We start from the raw sequence: 22,715 nt of genomic DNA, 5'->3' as shown, positions 1-22,715 counted from the left end.
TGCATACAGTGGGACATGACTCTCTTCCATAACTTTGCGTCGCAATGGCTTTGTGACACACAATCTGCCATGCATCATCATGAACCCATCTTTGAGAAGATAGTGTTCATGACGTTGTCCATCCATTAGCTGCTCGAAGACCCTTGCAAAATCTTCATCATTTGCATACTGTTCCCTCATATCATCAAGTTCATGATGATAAGGAATTGACACAGCTGAAATTTGTGGCTTCCTTGACAAGGCATCAGCCACAACGTTTTTCTTGCCTTCCACATGCACAATCTGAAAATGGAACATGGACAAGATATTTGCCCATCGCATATGCTTCTCAGATAACTTTGTCTGTGTCAAGAAGTATCGCAAGGTCTGATGGTCCGTTTGGACAACGAAATCTGCACCTAGCAGGTAGTGTTTCCAAGCGCATGAATCATAGCCAGTAACTCTTTCTCATAGACCTGCATAGCATCTCGTTTTCTAACAGCTCGTCGAGAAGAAACTACAAATATTATGTTGAATCCATGAACGCCATGTCTTGGGTTCTTTATGGCTTATGCCCTGTAAGACAGAGCGGTGAAGACGAAAGCACGCCTGATGCGCGATGAAGTAAGGGTGGGAGTGGCTAATAAGTCCATGGTCGAGACACGAAGATACTTCAAATAAAATGCCAGTAGGACTTTGGAAGCGCTGGTTTGCTCTGTCTGCCCTTTGGTAGGACCGGTATGCTTTCAGAAAAGCACACGTCTGAAGCTCTGATACCACTGAACTGAAAGAGATGGACGACTTTAAGCACTTCAAATAACGGCTGAACTGAAAGAGATGGACGACACACAAGACGGGGAGTGGCCCCAAACCTTGGCGCCCCTTTCGGTATTTCTTTATATTGCTTGAACTTAGTACATCGCCAGTACTCCATCCTCTACACTTCACGTGGAGCATGCCAAAGAATGAGCCCCTGGCTCATAATTGAAGGCCCTTGGCCTATGAAAAGCAGTTTGAAAAGCTATAAACTCAAAAGCATCTTGTCTAAAAGCAGGTGGCCAAAAGCTGTCAATGTGTTTTGCGGAAATCCAAACAACTGCCACGTGGCACTGTCAGCGCGAACTGCAGGAGTGTTTGTACAGTCTGCCACATCAGCATCTTCTACGCTTTGTGTGTGTTGGCCCCGCTTTAATTTTAGTGTCTTTGGGTCCCCTGAACCCATCAAACGGGGTCCCATAAGTTGGTAGGACTTCTACTTCTTCTTCGTCGTCTTAGGGTTTAGACCCCTCGATCGGGATCTGCACGTTGGCTCCGTTCTTCAGTGGCTTGACACGTCAGCAATTTGTGACACATCCCTTGTACTATTTATAATTGCCCAAAGGCCCTCACTCTAGAGAGCATCTCGACGCAGAGTCTCGGAGAAGAGGACCCTCGAGTTCTACCTTTGCGAAGCAATAATAAAGAAATACCGAAAGGGGCACCAATCTTTGGAGTCAATGCATCTTGGCTCCGAACTCCGTCATGCCGTGTCGACTCTCCTCTTCTCTCTCTCTCTCTATTCAAGTTCAGTTATTTGCAGATTTTGTTGGTGTGTTGATATCCATTTCTCACTTCGAGTGTCCAAGCTTGTAATAGTGGTATCAGAGCTCAAAACAGTTCTTCTACGGAGGATCAGATCCTTTCTGCAACACACATGGGTTCTCGTGCGTCGGATCCTTGCATCACACATGGGTTCTCATAGAGAATCTGAAATGGACGACACTCCTCGAACTGTTGGTCTACACAGGGAGATGAAGAAAGATAGTTCAAGCGTGGGAACAAAACTTAGAAGAAACCAACGGAGATTTTGGCAAATTTCCGGTGGGGAAAGTACAAATGTCAACTGCGGGTTGTCATGAAACCGGCCCGTAGGGCGGTAGGCGTTGGCTTTCACCCGAAATTCTTTACTTAAACACACACACAGAGCACTTTGCAAAGGAGACCTGTAACGAGAATTAACACTTCATCACACACACGGCTCGGAAGCTAGAATGCTCCGAGCAGACGCCGACAACCTGTAGGCCCCAAAATTGGCGCCCCTTTCGGTATTTCTTTATTCTTTAGGAGGGTAAATTACAAGGTAAGGTCCTGGGAATCCTTCACGTGTATCCACCTAGATACCATTTGATTTGGCCAAATTTCGACGGCATAACAGCCCCAAAACTTGCGCGAAACCAATTCCCCTGCTGGAACTCGCTTGCACTGTCGTATACCCTCTGATTCCTGTCCAAAAACAGTAAATTCAGCACGCTGTATTTACTGGTTTTTGCCCTGTTTTCAGCCCCAAACAGTCCCCTAACTGTCCTTTGCCAGTGGGGCACGATTCCCAATGATGCTGGCGTCCGTATGGCTGAAAAACAGTCAAATTACAGCGCATACACAGCGCTGATTTTGCACCTGTACGGTGAGGTTATGACCCTCACCAGTGCCTGCTTTGGAGCAGCAGTTAGCTACCCATGTTCCTGCTCAAGGAGGCTCTTGCCTCAGCACAAAAGCATGAACCCACACAACTATACATCAGTCAAATGAGTAGCCCTCTTGTGGGGCATCACATAACTGCACGTAGGGGAGAAAGAGAGCAGTATGTAGCGTGCGGGGCATCACTCCCGTCACCATACTGTGCATAGAGGGCAAGGTAAGCATTCCATAGCTTCTTTTCCTGTTGCAATCCGCCTGTGGCTGAAAATGGCGCCCCCTTTGATGATATGCAGCTCGTTTTTGCCTCCCAGAGTGGCAGAATCGCTCACAAGCTGACACGTCGCCCAGTTTCCGAGTTTGGGCTTTCCTTGCTAAAAATATCTCAACTGGTGCGTCGATTGACTTCGCGGCAGAGTTGTAAAGTGTTCCCCTAGTCATACCGAAGGTAATGACGCGAACACATTTCGTGGCCCAAAATAGCAGTTCCCTAAATTTTAGGAGATGCTTCCGTTGGGCTCCCACTGGTCTTCTGACCATCTATCCTCATTGGGACCGCATCCAAAAATGCAATGTGGCCCAACTGTCGGATACTTTTTGTTGGTAGTCCCACCTTGACTTTACGCCTTAATTGAGTTCACTTCCTAGTATCCACCAACTTGCTAAGTGCGACGGGGGGACCTATATGATCTTGCTCTGAGCCTAGACATCCTCTTACCATACGAATTCCAGTGCCGACCACTTCCCGTCTGCGGGTGAATCTACCGTTCACATTGGCCATACAATGTCCGACCGTTTGCTACTTCAAAAAGAGGGTCTCAAAACAAATAAAATAAACCCCATTGGAAAGAAACCAACAACCAAGGTTAGCAGTTGCCACATCTCTGTGACATGGTTAATAACTGCCACGTCCTCGTGACATACCCCCCTCTTGAAATCGCAAACGTCCTCGATTGCATACCATAAATACACGCCACTGATGATCTTGTGCTATTAACACTCTTTTATCATCGCATGTATCCGCAAGAAAGGTCGTAACATACATAGATACAAATGACTTAATGAGGCCTTCATACTTTTGCCATTTCCATCTATGGCACTGAATTCATATGTACATTTGATGTACTAGCTCTATCATTACCCCTCCTTTGCACACGTTGGGTTGGGGCATAAGTAGGATGTAACCCAAAGGCTTCAAGGTAAAGCTGCAATACATTTGGTGACTCTGACAGTTCATGCTCTTCCATCCACTTTGCATCCATAGGCGGATAGTTCTTGAACTTCACCAAATAGCGTCTTGCAACTTGTCCTTTAACTTTTCTGTCCTTATGTGCCAAAACTTGCTCAGGTACCAGGATCTCATCAAGTTCCTCAACTTCTGGCTGATCCTCAACTGGCATATCTTCTGGCACATCACCCACGAAGGGTCTTAGAAGACTCACGTGAAACGCATTATGAATCTTCCACGCATCAGGCAATTTCAACCTGTAAGCCACATCGCTGATCTTGTCAAGCACTTGAAAAGGCCCATAGTAACGCATGCTGAGCTTAGGAAACAGCCGTTCCTTGCCCTTCATCTTCTTTAATCTTGCCTTTTCGAGCCTTAAGAGAACCCAATCACCAGGTGATAATAGCAATTCACGACGGTGACGATCAGCAGCCTTTTTCTGTTTTGCCTGAGTCTTCTCCAAGGCAACTTTAATCTTCTTATACATCTCATCCATGTTCTCAACATATAGATCTGCCTCAAAGATCTTGTCCTTTGTATGCAAAATGGGAGGAACCTTTTTGCCGCCTTCAACAATTTCAAAAGGTGCTTTGCCAGTAGACGAATGCACCGTATTATTGTACGCATACTCAAGCATAGGCAAATATTGTTCCCACTTGCCCTTATTATCTGACACATAGCATTTCAGCAGATCTAAGACAGTAGAATTGGCCTCTTCTGACTGTCCATCAGTTTGTGGATGAAACGAAGACGAGAACTTGAGCGTAGTACCCATGTTCTCAAACAATCCTCTCCAGAACAAACTGGTCATGCGAGGATCACGATCACTGATAATCGATTGTGGCATACCATGGTACTTAAACACATTGTACATGAACAAGCGTGCCATCTGATCAGATTTTATCTTCTTCCTGACAGGGATCAAATGGGCCCGCTTGCTGAACCTGCAGATAATGGTCCATATACCATCATTCCCTGTTGGCGTCCTTGGAAGATCAAAGATAAAGTCCATAGCAATGCTTTCCCATGGCTTATCCGGAATCGGCAGTGGTTGTAACAACCCTGGTGCCTTTTGCCTGTCAAACTTGACCTTTTGGCAAACTATGCATGCTCGCACAAAGGCATCCACATCTCTCCTCAAGGTAGGCCAATAGAAGAATGTCTCTACCGCTTTAACTGTTGCATCAATGCCACGATGCCCTGCATACGGTGGGACATGACTCTCTTCCATGACCTTATGTCGCAGTGGCCTAGTGACACAAAGTCTGCCATGCATCATCATAAAACCGTCTCTGAGGAGGTAGTGCTCGTGATGTTGCCCCTCTTGTAACTGTTCAAAGATCCTTGCAAAATCTTCATCAGCAGTATACTGTTCCTTCATGTCATCTAACTCATGATGATAAGGAATTGACACAGCTGAAATTTGTGGCTTTCTTGATAACGCATCAGCCACAACATTCTTCTTGCCTTCCACATGCATAATCTGGAAGTGGAACATGGAAAGAATGTTTGCCCATCGCATATGCTTTTCGGATAACTTTGACTGTGTCAAGAAGTATCGCAAGGTCTGATGATCTGTTTGGACAACAAAATCAGCACCTAAGAGGTAGTGCTTCCAGCTAGAAAGCGCATGAATCACGGCCAAGAGTTCTTTCTCATAGACTTGCATAGTCCTCTCTGGCCCTTGCAAAATTCGGCTTTCATAGGCTACTACCCGTCCATCTTGCATTAGCACTGCTCCGATGCTACTGCCACACGCGTCACATTGGACCACAAATGACTTCCTAGTATCCACCAACTTGCTAAGTGCGACGGGGGGGACCTGTATGATCTTGCTATGAGCCTAGACATCCTCTTACTGTACGAATTCCAGTGCCCACCAACTTCCCGTCTGCGGGTGAAACTACCGTTCACATTGGCCATACGATGTCCGACCATTTGCAACTTCAAAAAGAGGGTCTCAAAAATAAAACAAAAATCATTGGAAGAAACCAACAACTAAGGTTAGCAATTGCCACGTCCTCGTGACATACCCCCCTCTTGAAATCGCAAACGAAACGGAACCATGAAACCGGCCCGTAGGGCGGTAGGCGTTGGCTTTCACCCGAAATTCTTTACTTAAACACACACACAGAGCACTTTGCAAAGGAGACCTGTAACGAGAATTAACACTTCATCACACACACGGCTCGGAAGCTAGAATGCTCCGAGCAGACGCCGACAACCTGTAGGCCCCAAAATTGGCGCCCCTTTCGGTATTTCTTTATTCTTTAGGAGGGTAAATTACAAGGTAAGGTCCTGGGAATCCTTCACGTGTATCCACCTAGATACCATTTGATTTGGCCAAATTTCGGCAGCATAACAGCCCCAAAACTTGCGCGAAACCAATTCCCCTGCTGGAACTCGCTTGCACTGTCGTATACCCTCTGATTCCTGTCCAAAAACAGTAAATTCAGCACGCTGTATTTACTGGTTTTTGCCCTGTTTTCAGCCCCAAACAGTCCCCTAACTGTCCTTTGCCAGTGGGGCACGATTCCCAATGATCCTGGCGTCCGTATGGCTGAAAAACAGTCAAATTACAGCGCATACACAGCGCTGATTTTGCACCTGTACGGTGAGGTTATGACCCTCACCAGTGCCTGCTTTGGAGCAGCAGTTAGCTACCCCTGTTCCTGCTCAAGGAGGCTCTTGCCTCAGCACAAAAGCATGAACCCACACAACTATACATCAGTCAAATGAGTAGCCCTCTTGTGGGGCATCACATAACTGCACGTAGGGGAGAAAGAGAGCAGTATGTAGCGTGCGGGGCATCACTCCCGTCACCATACTGTGAATAGAGGGCAAGGTAAGCATTCCATAGCTTCTTTTCCTGTTGCAATCCGCCTGTGGCTGAAAATGGCGCCCCCTTTGATGATATGCAGCTCGTTTTTGCCTCCCAGAGTGGCAGAATCGCTCACAAGCTGACACGTCGCCCAGTTTCCGAGTTTGGGCTTTCCTTGCTAAAAATATCTCAACTGGTGCGTCAGTTGACTTCGCGGCAGAGTTGTAAAGTGTTCCCCTAGTCATACCGAAGGTAATGACGCGAACACATTTCGTGGCCCAAAATAGCAGTTCCCTAAATTTTAGGAGATGCTTCCGTTGGGCTCCCACTGGTCTTCTGACCATCTATCCTCATTGGGACCGCATCCAAAAATGCAATGTGGCCCAACTGTCGGATACTTTTTGTTGGTAGTCCCACCTTGACTTTACGCCTTAATTGAGTTCACTTCCTAGTATCCACCAACTTGCTAAGTGCGACGGGGGGACCTATATGATCTTGCTCTGAGCCTAGACATCCTCTTACCATACAAATTCCAGTGCCGACCACTTCCCGTCTGCGGGTGAATCTACCGTTCACATTGGCCATACAATGTCCGATCGTTTGCTACTTCAAAAAGAGGGTCTCAAAACAAATAAAATAAACCCCATTGGAAAGAAACCAACAACCAAGGTTAGCAGTTGCCACATCTCTGTGACATGGTTAATAACTGCCACGTCCTCGTGACATGTCACGTGTGTGAAAAGATTAATCAAGTACTCCAAAGACCCGAAATATATGAATCACCTAAAGAATTACCAGCTTGATGAGATTCACTAAAGATGGTGAGAGACCGTCGATTCTCCAATTCTCCTCTCAAGACGATAATGAAGCAGAAAGCAAAGCCGAGGGCAAAAAAGCAAAAATTGTACTCACAGAAAAAGTATGACAATTCTATAGAAAAGAAGACAAACCGGTTGATCAAAAGCTTAAAGCACTCTCGGAAGAAGAGGAAATAGGCGGATTTCCCCGGTTATTTGGGCCAAAAGCCAACTTTCGAGGCGGTAAGCAGATCCAAGAAGCGTGTTCGTTTCGAGGATGACCCAAATTTATCTTCGTCTTTAGGAAGTTTCGATAGTTCGTCGTCCTAGTTCCAATGAAGATGAGAAAAAGAGGAAGAAGCCAAGAAAAAGAAAGAAAAGTAAGGAAAACAGGTTTTTCAAAAAGTCTAGAAGGCGTAGGGATCCATCTAGCAGTTTAGAGGAGGAGACATCATCCTCTATATTGATAATTCCGACAATGAGAGAGAGAACAAGAAGCCCAAGGAGTTCAAGGATGGGGTTCAAGTAGTCAGGTTTGACACGTTTTCAAGCTAACAAGACACCCATCGAGCCCTTGAATTCGTACAACAATTTGATGTCACCTTCTCAGGAGTCGTTTCTCGGAACGCTCCAAGAGATGTCTTTTTTTTTTAAGGGTCTTGAGCATAATTTTTTTTTAGATATTCTTGAGCATGATCATTCACATTATGGACTACCATTTTGATTATGGACCCTATCTTATGTTTGTAGTGATTTTAGTGATATGTATTAGACATATTAGGACTCTCACCTTTGATCGTGTTTTATGACATTGATGTTTTGGATCATGGATACTATGAGTGATGCTCTTGACATTCTGACGTATCACATGTTACAAACTTACATGTAGCATGTGTGATTATATCTTGGTTTGACTCGTCACACCATGAAGTACTAGGTTCTGGTTTGAAAACAATCTATGAAGTGGTAAGTTGTAAACTTGTAATAGTAGGTTTACCGTTTTTGTGTTTGAGCATTAAGTTTGAAACCTTTGAATTAAGTCTTCTCATTTTTCAATTCTAAATACACCTATGCCTCTCCTAGGCTACTTGTTTTATGAAATACATTGTTTACAAATTGGAAAAAAAAAGAGTGTTGTTTCTCAACCGTTTCTACCTCAGGCGAAACTCCAAAACATCGGTTTTTTCTTTCCATTTCCGTTTCGGGTGGTAACTATGTTTGGGATACCTATTTGCCAATGTCCTCATTCCGGAGGATCACTTTGAAGGACCAAATTAAGCGGCCCTGCTTTGGATTGCCAAAAGAGATTCAACAGTATTGTTTGCAAAAGAAGTCACTCCCTTCAAAGCCATTGAATTGAAGACATGTGCTTGTCATGTGTGTATTCTAGAGACATGTAGAGAAAGATGAAACGTCTGCAGCATTTTACATGATAAATGATTTGAACTCAGTGCATCTAGACATCTACTAGAGATCATTGAGATCATGATGTGATGGCTAAGTGACTGTGAAATGAATGAGATTCTAGTGCATAAAGATTTCTGTTTGGATGAGATGACTGGATACTTTTGTGAGTGCATCAAGAGTTCCGGAAGGAGGAGATAGCTGCACCCGGATCTAGGTGCATCAAGAGTTCCGGAAAGGGATGAGATGGCTAGATTGAATGATTGAAACATAGTGTTCAGCGTGAACTAAGTGCGTGATTTGTGAATTGCATGCTTTGTGAATGTACTATCTTGTGGGAATAGTCATAGGCATGGTTTGCTTGAATTCTGACAGTAACAAGATTCAATAGATCAAGACATCCATAAAAAAATCAACGCGGTCTAGTCGTGATTGCTAAATGTTTACAATGATCATGATTTGTATCTGAGACCCTCAACAAAAATGTGATTTGATCAGTGATTGATGTCTTTGAAGAAGTGTTGGATTTGTGGAGTCTAGTGCATGGGTACATAGAGTCAGTGTCTACTGAAGAAAGGTTTTGTCCTTTGGCTGTTTTGCAGGCGTAAACGAGGGCGATTACAATTCTTTTAGGAGGGGAAAATGTCACAAGTTGGTGACGTGACGTGATGTGCCCAACAGTGTGCCTAGCCATGTCAAATTGTTAGCACTTTGCACTCGGTTGAGTTAGCAGATCTCATTTATGCCTAGTTTATACTCTTTCACGCATTCAGGATGTTTATGGTTGTCATGTGAGCTGATAAATGAATGCATACCTAGATGAATCTAGGTTAGGTATAAAGCCACCTTTAGACAGAAGTGTAAGTTCCATACTAACGAGAACATCCCTGCTAACTTCAGTAGAGCATGTACAAACACAAACATCAATAAAATCAACCCTTGAAAGAAACATCATCTGATTGGCAATCCATGAACATGTTAACTGCAGGCATGGATATCAAAAGTCCATGAACGCACAAATATCAGCACAAATCTACACAAGCAATGACTATGCTGAAGAAACCATTGCAAAACCTTTCCATAAATTAGAGAACCATTTTCACCTTTTTCTATGAGAGAATCAATAAGATTGTTGTAAAATTGGATTCCTTCTTGACTAACCACGTTGCCAAACCCATCTGCGAAAAAACAAGTACTATGTTAATGCATAAAAATTCGAAGGAGTTACTATAAATTTCTTGAAACGTAATTACGTTTCTAAAGTTACCAGGAAATATACGCGCCCATGAGATTGAAAATCGGTATGCTGTAAACCCTAGAGATGACATTAGATTCACATCCTCCTGCAAAAGCCAGCATGATTAAGAAGCAAAAACAAAATCCGTCTCCCCTAAGGAGACTCTATGACTCCTCGTCTGCTATTGAAATCCAATGCACAAGTAGGAGCTACAGAAAAAATCTAAACAAGCCTTGTATAGATTGTAGTGATCACACGCAACATCACCCGAGCTTCCATCTTCAATCTTCCCTGCATCACCAGGTCAGTATAAGGACTGTGAAGACAACAATCCTAGTCTCTTCAAGATAGCATTCGTTAAAATCAAAGTTATGTTCTCTTTGATATAGCAATGCAGAACTATGATATACCAAAACAATATTGCTTTTCCTGGACATGATGTAAGATCTTGAGAGCTATGTGTTTACAAAAATCCATTAACTAAGGTACAAAGAAAAAAAGGAAGATGTACTAGCGAAAAATCCTAAGAGATTACCGTCGACAGATATATTTCCATATAGCCTCAACTCTGAATGAGCCCATGCTTTGTAATCTCTAAGAAATGATCTCTATAGAACTTTATTTTGTGGGCAATCGAGTTGGTGGGCCTACACATGTGTGCCTCACATAATCCTGCAGCAGATCACATCTAATAACCTGACTCCTCCCCGAATTAGACAGCTCTATATGCGGCACTGTAGATTATATTGAAATGGTGGTAGTCTCTCCATATCCAGGCCATTTATGGCAAACCACATTGTGTCTCTTCCCGTGTGCAGCCAATGCCTGAGAAGCCTCCCAAGCCGCTGCTCATTGCTCTGACTCTATGAAGCTGTCTAAAAAAGTGCTTCAATCACCATGGGATGAGCGTCGAACTCAGCTCGTACTGTGTCATGTGGTTCAGCAAGTTTGCTGCGAAGCATCCTTGACAGCGTAACAACTTGAGGCCTCTCTATCTGTCTCCAGTCCTCCTGCGGCACTCTTGGGCCCTTACTGGAACTGCATACATAAGAGAAAGATTGACCAAAGTATCAAACAACCACCCCTTGGTGATAGGCTCCTGGAATGGGACAGATAGCACTGTCCCTCTACTGTGGCTAATGCTACATAACCCCGTGTCAATCTGGCCTGTGCTGCCTGCCTCACGGAAAAACTGTCACTTATTGCAGTGAAAGTCACCCCTAGATACACATATGAAGTCACTACCTCTACCTCCTGCCCCCCATATACGACATGTGGCTTGTCTCCTATCTGCTGATGCATGGAAAACCATAACCTTGGTTTTTTCAAGGTTAACAGTAAGCCCCAGAGAGAGAGAGAGAGAGAGAGAGAGAGAGAGAAGAAGAAGAAGAAGAGAGTCTTAACGTCGTAGGAAACTATCCCAAGAGACCTTAAAGATCTAGCCCCAGAGAGAGAGAGAGAGAGAGAGAGCGCTTATATACTTGTCAGTTGCCTCTCATCTTCCCACCACATGTTCTTCTCCCTATTTTCTAACGTTCAGAACAATTAATTTATAATTTCTATCAAAATCTGAATTTTCCAAAATTGTAGGAACCTAGCTGGAAGCATTTGTATGCATGGACATCTCTCCACGGTTTCGTGTCAAAGAAGTTGAGAAACCAAGTATTGAGTGAAAAATCTATGATATAAAAGAGTTTTTCCATAGCAGCTTATATGACTGCCATGCTCAAAATACAAAACTGTAAACAGTGATCCACAACTCGATTTGCTGAATTTCTAAGCTTGCAAACTCTTCTTATTCTAACTTTCAAGATATGTAAATAAACAGCAAAGTTTTGTGCCAGTATTAACTGATTGTACACCACCTTCTGACACATAATGTAATCATAAGCAGCAATAATCATTACTGACCTGGTGTTCCAGCAAAACTGTCCCAAATGGAGATGCCCTTACTTCCTTCTCGGGAGGCACCCTCAATCTGTAAACCGAAGACTGTTAACATTTCAATTTGACTTTACAAAGGACAACTGAATTCAAAGAACAAAATCTAGGCAATTTTTGGACACAAAATGCAGTCACACATCTGGCAAGTATACACCTATGAGCTGTTTTGTTTCTGCGTGCTTCAAAAATTCATCAGGATGTAGGGCATTAGAAGGATGCATAGAAGCTCCACTCTTACTCTGAAGATCTAATTATACCATTCAACAGCTTAAGGCCTGTGAGCATTCTTTGGAAAACCTTAACAATGTAAGACCCCTTACAACAACCGATATTTCAGCTTCCGTGCTCTTTGCAACCCATCAAGATGTAGTTCCCAGGCTCTACTTGAATCCAAATGAAAAATTCACTGAGAAAATAGGAGCGCAATTCAAGCTTTATTGTGAATTGCATGCATTTAAATTTGTACCCAGACACGCATACTTGCAAAATGAGGGCATAAGTCACCATTATTGCAGCTAATTGATGCAACCCAAGCTTACATTCCCAAGTACCCATGAGAGTTAGCACTAGAACGAGAGCATTTACCAATCCGTATGCTTGACACAGAGCGAAAAACGAGAAAGAGGAAAAGAACCTGATAAGCTGAGGTTGCGGAGCCAAAGAGGAAGTCATGAGGGAAGTCTTCCCTGCGCAGCTCCTGCCCATTTTTTTTGAGAGCTTGATCGACTGGAGGGCACATTCTCTTTCTCACAAGGAATGCAACGAGTAATGTGATCGAGACCTCTGTGTTACCAGAAACAAGAACAACAGGCTTTCGGGGTACTCTCGTGATGCCTTGATGTTTGTTTTTTAACATGCATAAAAATGTCCTCTTTGATGTGGATGTCAGAGCAAGTAGGTAGATACCCTGTCGTTGGTTGGCTGATCCCTTCCTAACACAAACAACTTCTCATTAAAACAAATGGTTTCTAACAAACAAAATTAATTAAACTTTCGCATGGCCTTTATTTACGTTACTTATTTAATATTGATTAAAATTTCCAGTTCATTTAATATGTCAACAAAGCACTAAAATGTAATATTTGTAATATATTAAATCTAAGTGCAAAGCTAAAAATCTTCTCCCCCTCCCCCTCGAGACAGAGACACACATGCACACAACAAGAGAGGCCTCGAGATAAACGAGAGAGCGTACGATACTATAGTCAAGAATTGAGTTAAATTTCACATCACATTAATCAATCAAACAAAGTACGTAAATATGTGGCTACGATTCTGAAAGGGTGCATGGTATGGAAGAAGCCAAGTTCATAATATCTTCACAAACAAAGTCAAAGAGAAAACTTCTCCATCATGAAGAGAAAGTAGAGACAAGTATGTAGGCACGATCCTAAAAAAGGGGGTTCATAAGGCGAATCTCCCTCTGATTGAAAACGAAAAAGAAACGGCTGTCAGTTGTCGTTAATGTGGTGGGGAGCCAATGACGAGCAACGAAAGGACTACGAGCAAGTGTCGGGTACAAGCTAGGAGCATTGCTCACGTTCATCGGCATCGACAAAGGGCTCTTAGGGGGAGCCACGGCTGGACGAAGGGGTAGAGGTTGAGGGAGGATTTATTTTATTAATGGAGCTCTGCTCTTGATGACAAGATCAGCTAGTCGGTTTGGTTATTAGTGGTGGAGATGGCTAAAAGCAAAAGCAAGCACCAAAGTTCAAAATTTGTTAAGCGATTGGTACTTTTGCTCGCTCTGTGTCCTACTAGGAGAAGAAGGAGCGAATGAATTTATAGAGATTCCGTGTAATATAAATGAAGTAGAACGAGCATGTATGTCTGATTAGAATATTGGCTCTACTTCATACATATATCTATGTATGATTAGCTCTACTTCATACATACCGACTCTAGTTCATTTTATATTACACGGAGTCTCTCACCAAACTAATCATTGTATTCCCAATCCCCATCAAAAAAGTCGTCATCATTTTGAACTTAACTGAAAGAAGGTGAAAAGTCACGATGGCCTACTAAAGATAAGACCCATCATAAGGGGGGATGAGAGTTATCGGGAGCGTTTGAATTAGTGCTTACAATCACATGTCATTTTTTTGTATTTTAAGATAAAATTTTATTGTCCATAATACACAATACTCACAAATGGCTTATATGTTATGGAGGGCCCCACTTAAACAACAAGCTGAAAGGCTCACATTGGCATTCTAAAACAAAATAGAATGAAAAGGAAGTAAAATAAATAAAGAGACCCATTGTCAAATTAAAAGAAAAAAAATCAATGTTTTTATAGAAAAAGGTAAATCTAATGGCATAGGATATAATAAAATTTTGAGAATTTGATAATTCTCACATTTTATGAAAAGTGTGTATGTAATAAAAACATTAAAATAAAAAGAGATGTTAAAAATTTAAACAAAACAAGTGAAAGGGTCACGATGGCTTTCTAAAAAAATTAAGAAAGTGATAAAGTCATTAGTTTGAGTTTAACTGGAATGAGTGTTTGGGAAAGGATTGCCTCAGCTTAGCCTTAAGCTGGTTGAAAATCAAGACTAGCCGGTTGCAAACCATGGTAAAGGAAAGAAAAACAGTGGAATATGTGAGGAAATAGTTCAAAAATCTTACAAATTTACGCTAGTTTTCCGGTTCGCTTCTTTGTGAAGAGGAAATTCGACCGACGATCGCTTAATAAAAGAGACTTTCTTGAATATTGACTAGAATTAATTTATTAGGACAAATTCTAATCTATATAGGCAGTTGGAAAAGAACATCTTGCTTGGCAGAGCTTTGGTTGTCGTGTCTTCCAAGTGTTGTGTACCCTTGAAGTGCAACGAGTTCTCAATGACAATCTTGATTGACCTTGACATTGCTTTGGTTGAGATTTATGTCAGGTGTGGGACACATGAAACAAGTTGTAGATCATTGTCACTAATCCATAGGGATAGACTCTCTTCAAATGCAATTGCATGTTTGTGTTGAGTGTCATGTCTGGGATGTCAGCACTTCGACTACTCTTATTCCATGGTCCACCAACATAGACAGGCCAAGAATGTAACATTTCATGGTCTAAAAACTTATGTGTAGCGGAAATTAGCATGAACATAGTGGGCATTTCATTAGAATAGATTCCTAATGAGAATTACAAGAGTGCTTGGGTGGAGAGAGCAACAAAAAGAATAACACCTAGTTAGATAGCATCAACTATACTTTCAAAAGAGAGAGAAATTAAGCTATTGACAACAGTTGAGGACCGGATTTGTATGGAGCCGGTCCCCCCTCCAAAAGGCTTTGTATTATGGTTTCTCCCATCAAGAGAGACATTGTACAATACAATTCTTTGTGTTCCTTCAAAACTAGCTAGTGCAATGAAGATGAAAGCTTCATGCACTAAGCAAAACACTTAGCAAACACAACTTGAATTATCCCCGTTCTCATACCCAAGACCTCACACACCTTCGAAGATGGTGAGAGCTAGCAGGGTATGAGAGTAGATTGAGAGGAAGAAGGAGTATCTTACGAGAAAGATGTACATCTCCTCACATAATCACTCATATTAGCATAGCTTTAGCTTAGTAATTAGCTTGGTAGAGGAGATAAGCATGCATTGAAGCTTGGCTCTTGGTTGGATTTGCATCCACAAGCCAAGAGTATGTTGATGTAGGCTTCTATCTCACAAGCTTGGAGTAGGTGATGAGCTCTCCATTAAAGCTTGGGAAGAGATAGTCTTCTCTTTCTTCACACATGAGATTGTGTGAGTGTGTGTGTGATAATGCCTTGCAAAAATCAGCCCCCTCTCTCTCTTGGGCGAGCCCCCTTGCTATTTGCTCTTGCAGGCTCCTTATTGGACAATGCCAAGCTCAGCCAATGGCTAATAAGCAGCATAAGTGATAGCCTTCTGACATGTGTTCCCCTTTCCCCTGTTGTGAGAGCTTAATCAATTAAACTTAATTGATTTAAATGAATTAAATCCCCATTGGACCTTTCCCCATTCTAACCAATAGGAATTAAGTAGCCCATTGGGCTGCTCAATTCCTATTGGACCCCTTCTCAGGCTGTCCAATAATCATCCAGGAGACTTAATTTTCATTGGTTCTTTTTATTAAGTGTTTTAAAATTAATTAGGCTAAATTTACTCTAGCCTAATTCTCATTGGTCCACTTCAAGGGTCATCCAATAGGAATTGGGCACACCTTGTGGGCATCTGGGCTAGGGAGCTGACATGTGTCCCTAATTCCCTTTGTGTAAAGGGAGCCTGTGTGTGTGTGTGTGTGTGTGTGTGACTTTCTCTCTCATCCCCTAGAAGAAGGGCTCGCCCCCTCCCATGTAGGGATATGCATTGACTTTGGAGAGCACACAAAGCATCCAATTCCCCCTAAGCTTTAACCCTTTTGACACAACCTTTGAATTTTGGAACCTTAGCATTTTGGAAGTCTTAATGGGCTGAACCTTAAGGTCTTTTTAGCCCATTGTTGCACATGGCTCTTTTGCAGATGGCCCCCCCTTTGGATCCCTATTTTCCCTCCTTTGGATCCCTACTGTGGCCGGTCTGCTAGCTTAACCAATATTCTAGCTTTTTCTCCCCTGGTACTTCCCCACATTAAATGATCAGTTTAATATGAGAAAATCATTTAGGAGAATTAGATATTGATTATTATGACATTACCTCTCTGTTGAAATCATAGTCGTCCTCGACTATGGTGTAGAGAAGATAAAGCATATTCATGAGTCCTTTTCTTAGCGGGTAGAGGATCCCTATGTTACCCTACGACATCATTCCACAATGGATGACTAGTCCATTTGGCGCTTGAGAGCCTGAGGCTGCCGCAATCATGTCTGCACATTAGTCCTATCAGTCTTCCATGGTAGAGTGACAAGCTCTACTTGGTGTTTGGGAGACGTCGTCTCCGCAAACTTGATCTAAGCATGCATATTACTTCATTTTTGTGCACAATAAAGAAAAAGAGAGTCTTATAAGACAAAAAAAACTTTGTTCCTTTTTAACATTTTGTACATTTGCTTACTCTTGGGAAGCATTGTAAGCATTGACAAGGTTTAGGTTATCCTTTAATTTTATGCCTTGCATCCATCTAGCATCTTCAAAAGGATAATTCTTAAACTTAATAAGATATCGTCGGATAGTCTTACCGCCTCTTAGTACCTTGTCTTCATGTCAGAGAATGGACTCGGGCTGCAGCACCTCCTCTTGGTCCTCGATCTCCGGTGGGTCTTCAATAGTTGGTTCTTGAGGTGGCTCTCCTTTGTAAGGCTTTAATAGGCTCACATGGAAAGCATTGTGTATGAGCCAATGATTGGGCAATGTGAGTTGATAGGCCATCTCATTGATTGGCCTAAGAATCTGAAAGGGGCCTTAGTACCTTTTTGATAGTTTAGCATAGTACTTTTGGTGGCCCGTAGGATTCTTGCCTGTCGTGTGCCTTAATCGAGCCTTGGGAAACTTTAACAAGACCCAATCGTTTTCTTTAAAGACTTGGGATCTTATGTGCTTGCCAGCAACAGCCTTTTGCCTTTGCTGTGAGATAGAGATAGCATCCTTAATCTTTTGAAAAGATTCTTGTAGGTCTCGGCTATACTCATCTGCAGCGAAGATCTTCCCATGTACCTTAAGTAGCAAGGGCCTTTTTGATCTTCCCTCAATTACCTCGAAAGGTGCTTTTCCCGTGGAAGTATGTACAGTGTTATTGTAAGCATACTCCACTAAAGGTAAGTACTTCTCCCATTGGTATCAGAGCACAAGGTTTCTCTTTTCTTGCTCAAGAAGGGAGGTCCTCAAGCTAGCTACAAATGGTTGGTATTATTAATTGCCTGTGAGTAAGTAGAATAGGGATTTTTCAGCCTTGCAGTGCGCCTGCCTTTGTGCAGTTAACGGGGCATCACCGTTGAGAGCTATGGTCTTAATAGTGGAGTCCTACGGGGCTTGCCTATGGCTTAACCACTATTGAGCTATTAGAAGCTTGACAGGAGCTGGTGCTGTTTTGGTGTTGAAAGACCCTCTCTTCTATTCCTTGCAATTAATGGTATTCGAGTCACGGGTACAGTAGCTTGAGTGCTTTTTTTTAAGGGGTAAAGAGGAGTAGCAACTAGGGATTGAAGTGCCAAAGTACACCTAAAAGTTGTTAGAATGGCTGACAATAGTAAAGAGAGTGAAATTAATGTTGATAACTTTGATTTTGCTCATGAGCAAGCTACTAATGATGCTTCAATGCTTGTTAACTATCTTGTTTCTAGGCTTCAACAAGCCATGGGCAATCCATCTCTCCAAAGTGAAGTGCAACGGCAGCTCCGTGCTCACGGGATTCTCCAAGCTCATCACCATGACGAGAGAACACCTAGGAAGCCTCCTTGTGAGACTACCAAAAGAGGTCTCTCTCCGATTCGGGAAGAAGAAGAGAATCCATACGAAGGGCTCAAGAATTTACTTCTTGACGATGCATCTCCTTCCCAAAGGAGAACTCAAGAGCCTCCACCGAAGGAACGAGAAAGAAGCGAGTCTCCCGCCACCTCGGCGAAATTGGCTCCACGAAGACGGCGGGCTAAATGCTCTCCATCACCACCAAAGCGGAGAAGACCATCATACTCTTCTCCACGTCATAATTCAAAGAGGGATGATAAAAGGCAAGAGAAGAAAAAGGCGAGAAAGAGGACACCCTCTTCTCCATCTTCTTCATCCTTTTCCTCTTATGAAAGCTATGGTGGAGACGACGAAGATCAAGACAAGAAAAAGGCAAGAAAGAGGTCACCCTCTTCTCCACCTTCTTCAAATTCTTCACCTTCTGAAGAAAGTGATGGTGCTACCTTTGAACCATCAAAAAGAAGAGGCCATAGGAAATCCTATGCCGCATGGAAGAGGTCGTCCAAGCTGAAGAAATTCAAAGAGGGAGGGAAGAGCATCTCTTTCCTTACCTATGATGGCACCTTTGGTGCTACGGACAAAGTCTTGGCCTTTATCTAGCAATTCGATGCGGCGTTTGGAGATGAGGGCTTCACGGAGTCCTCTAACGTACGCCATGTAGCTATGCACTTTCAAAAGTCCGCCAGACAATGGTGGTCTAGCCTACGAGCCAACGGTGAAGCTCCAAGAACATGGAAAGCTTTAAGAGCTTCCTTTACGAATACATTGTCATGCCTTTTGGCTTGACCAATGCACTAGCCACATTCAACCGCTTGATGGAGAAGCTGCTTAGGCCTCATCGAACCTTCACTGGAGTGTTCTTTGATGATATTATCATCTACTCTAAGTCATTGGAGGAACACAAGAAACACCTCCAGGTAATATTTCAAGTTTTAAGAGAGAATAAACTTTATGTTAATCAAAAGAAAAGTGAATTTTTCTTGCAAGAGATTCAGTATTTAGGTCATATTATCTCTCAAGATGGCATCCAAATGGATCCATCTAAGTTAGAGGTAATAAAAGGATGGCCTAAACCAAGGAATCTTCATGAACTAAGAAGCTTTATAGGTATGTGTGCATACTATAGATGCTTCATAGAAAAGTTCTCAAAAATTGCGGGACCATTACATGACCTAACAAAGAAAAGCGTTCGGTATACATAGTCTGCTAAGGAGAACAATGCTTTCGAAAAGCTTAAAGAAAATCTTATCTCTCAACCTGTGCTTACACTACCGGATCTCGCCTTTTGCCTTTGCTGTGAGATAGAGATAGCATCCTTAATCTTTTGAAAAGATTCTTGTAGGTGCTTTTCCCGTGTGCGAAGATCTTCCCATGTACCTTAAGTAGCAAGGGACTTTTTGATCTTCCCTCAATTACCTCGAAAGGTGCTTTTCCCGTGGAAGTATGTACAGTGTTATTGTAAGCATACTCCACTAAGGGTAAGTACTTCTCTCATTGGGATCTTTGATCTACTTCCGTTACATAGGCTTTTAGTAGATCGAGAATGGTTAGGTTAGCTATTTCACTTTGGCCATCCGTTTGTGGATGATAGGCCGAAGAGAAGTTTAGCCTTGTCCCTAAATTCTCAAAGAGACCCTTCCAGAAATTACTGGTCATTCTAGGATCTCTATCCGACACTATGGACATTGGCAAGCCATGGTACTTGAAAATTTGTGAAATGAAGAGGGTTGCCATTTGATGGGCTTTGATAGTCTTTTTAACAGGTATAAAATGAGCTTGTTTACTGAACCTATCTACTATCGTCCATATTCCCGTATTCCCATGGATAGACTTAGGAAATCCAAAGATAAAATCCATGGATATGCTCTCCCGTGGTGAATTAGGGATTGGCAAGGGTTGAAGCAATCCAAGTTGCTTCCCTCTATCAAACTTTGTCTTTTGGCATACCACACATTTAGAAACATACTCTTGTATGTTCACTTTCATGGTAGGCTAATAGAAATATGTTTCAATTCCCTTTAAGGTAGACTGAATCCCTCTATGCCCCGCATAAGGTGGAGCATGAGATTCATACATTACTTTCTCACGTAGTGAGTTAGTAACGCATAGTCTATTGCCATAGAGAAGATAACCATCTTGTAAGGTAAATGGTTCTTCTTTCTTCCCTAATGCAAGGGCTGAAATCACATCTCTAAAATCAGGATCAATAGCGTACTCATCTAACAAATGTCATAATAATCACAATCTAATTCTCCTAAATGATTTTCTCATATTAAACTGATCATTTAATGTGGGGAAGTGCCAGGGGAGAAAAAGCTAGAATATTGGTTAAGCTAGCAGACCGGCCTCAGTAGGGATCCAAAGGAGGGAAAATAGGGATCCAAAGGGGGGGCCATCTGCAAAAGAGCCATGTGCAACAATGGGCTAAAAAGACCCTAAGGTTCAGCCCATTAAGACTTCCAAAATGCTAAGGTTCCAAAATTCAAAGGTTGTGTCCAAAGGTCAACCCTAGGGGAAATTGGATGCTTTGTGTGTACCAAAAAAGTCTTTGCAATCCCTACATGGGAGGGGGCGAGCCCTTCTTCTAGGGGATGAGAGAGAAAGTCACACACACACACACACAGGCTCCCTTTACACAAAGGGAATTAGGGACACATGTCAGCTCCCTAGCCGAGATGCTCACAAGGTGTGCCCAATTCCTATTGGATGGCCTTGGAGGTGGACCAATGAAATTGAAACTAGAGTAAATCTAGTTTAATTAATTTAAAAAACACTTAATAAAATAACCAATGAGAATTAAGTCTCCTAGATGACTATTGGGCAGTCTCCCAAGGGGTCCAATGAGCCTTCAGGAGCCCAATGGCTTGCCTGATTCCTATTGGCCAGGAGGCAAAGGGGTCCAATGAGAGTTTAATTGAATTGTTAATTAACCTAAAGCTCTCACAAAAGGGGAAAGGGGGACACATGTCAAAAGGCTATCACTTATGCTGCTTAATGGTGATAGGCTAGCCCTGGGGAGGTCCAATGGAAGGAGAGGAAGAGCATTTAGCAAGAGGGCTCGCCCAAGAGAGAGAGGGGGCTGATTTTTGCAAGGCATTATCACACACACACTCACACAATCTCATGTGTGAAGAAAGAGAAGACTATCTCTTCCCAAGCTTTAATGGAGAGCTCATCACCTACTCCAAGCTTGTGAGATAGAAGCCTACATCAACACACTCTTGGCATGTGGATGCAAATCCAACCAAGAGCCAAGCTTCAATGCATGCTCATCTCCTCTACCAAGCTAATTACTAAGCTAAGCTATGCTAATATGAGTGATTATGTGAGGAGATGTACATCTTTCTCGTAAGATACTCCTTCTTCCTCTCAATCTACTCTCATACCCTGCTAGCTCTCACCATCTTCGAAGGTGTGTGAGGTCTTGGGTCTGAGAATGGGGATAATTCAAGTTGTGTTTGCTAAGTGCATGAAGCTTTCATCTTCATTGCACTAGCTAGTCTTGAAGGAACACAAAGAATTGTATTGTACAATGTCTATCTTGATGGGAGAAACCATAATACAAAGCCTTTTGGAGGGGGGACCGGCTCCATGCAAATCCGGTCCTCAATTGTTGTCATTAGCTTAATTTCACTCTCTTTTGAAAGTATTGTCGATGCTATCTAACTAGGTGTTATGCTTTTTGTTGCTCTCTCCACCCAAGCACTCTTGTAATTCTCATTAGGAATCTATTCTAATGAAATGCCCACTATGTTCATGCTCATTTCCGCTACACACAAGTTATTAGGCCATTAAATGTTACACCCTTCCCACTTCACTTTGGAGAGATGGATTGCCCATGGCTTGTTGAAGCCTAGAAACAAGATAGTTAACAAGCATTGAAGCATCATTAGTAGCTTGCTCATGAGCAAAATCAAAGTTATCAACATTAATTTCACTCTCTTTACTATTGTCAGCCATTCTAACAACTTTAAAGTGTAAACTTTTTAGGTGTACTTTGGAACTTCAAGCCCTAGTAGCTACTCCTCTTTACCCCTTTAGAAAAAGCACTCAAGCTATTGTACCCGCGGCTCGAATACAATTACATGGTAGGCCAATAGAAATATGTTTCAATTCCCTTTAAGGTAGACTGAATCCCTCTATGCCCCGCATAAGGTGGAGCATGAGATTCATACATTACTTTCTCACGTAGTGAGTTAGTAACGATAGTCTATTGCCATAGAGAAGATAACCATCTTGTAAGGTAAATGGTTCTTCTTTCTTCCCTAATGCAAGGGCTGAAATCACATCTCTAAAATCGGGATCAATAGCGTACTCATCTATCATTGAAGATAGATCATTGTGAGTTGCTATGGAAACTGCATTCACTCTCGGTCGTCTTGAGAGTGCATCAGCTACTTGATTATGCTTGCCAGCAATGTGAGCAATATCAAAATGAAATTGTGAAAGGAAATTTTCCCACCTCATTTGTT

General features: G+C 42.5%; 1 protein-coding gene across 1 annotated transcript in view; it reads right to left on the bottom strand.

The window, feature by feature from the left end:
- LOC147425112 (beta-glucosidase 42-like) overlaps nucleotides 1-12,972 on the bottom strand; it is a 76,035-nt gene extending 63,063 nt beyond the window's left edge. Inside the window, exons 1-5 of the mRNA XM_086500795.1 lie at nucleotides 12,499-12,972; nucleotides 11,832-11,898; nucleotides 10,153-10,211; nucleotides 9,951-10,026; nucleotides 9,787-9,861 (exon numbers count right to left, since the gene is read on the bottom strand). Of these exons, the coding sequence (XP_086356921.1) occupies nucleotides 9,787-9,861; nucleotides 9,951-10,026; nucleotides 10,153-10,211; nucleotides 11,832-11,898; nucleotides 12,499-12,720 (499 nt within the window). The 5' untranslated portion in view covers nucleotides 12,721-12,972. The remainder of the gene's footprint in view (nucleotides 1-9,786; nucleotides 9,862-9,950; nucleotides 10,027-10,152; nucleotides 10,212-11,831; nucleotides 11,899-12,498) is intronic.
- Between the last annotated feature and the right edge of the window lie 9,743 nt (nucleotides 12,973-22,715).

The sequence above is a fragment of the Adiantum capillus-veneris genome, chromosome 25 (assembly GCF_014529385.1).
Source record: "Adiantum capillus-veneris isolate H3 chromosome 25, ASM1452938v2, whole genome shotgun sequence".
Taxonomy (NCBI): domain Eukaryota; kingdom Viridiplantae; phylum Streptophyta; class Polypodiopsida; order Polypodiales; family Pteridaceae; genus Adiantum; species Adiantum capillus-veneris.
Note: the sequence above shows the minus strand (reverse complement) of the source record. Positions and strands in the feature narration are given on the sequence as shown.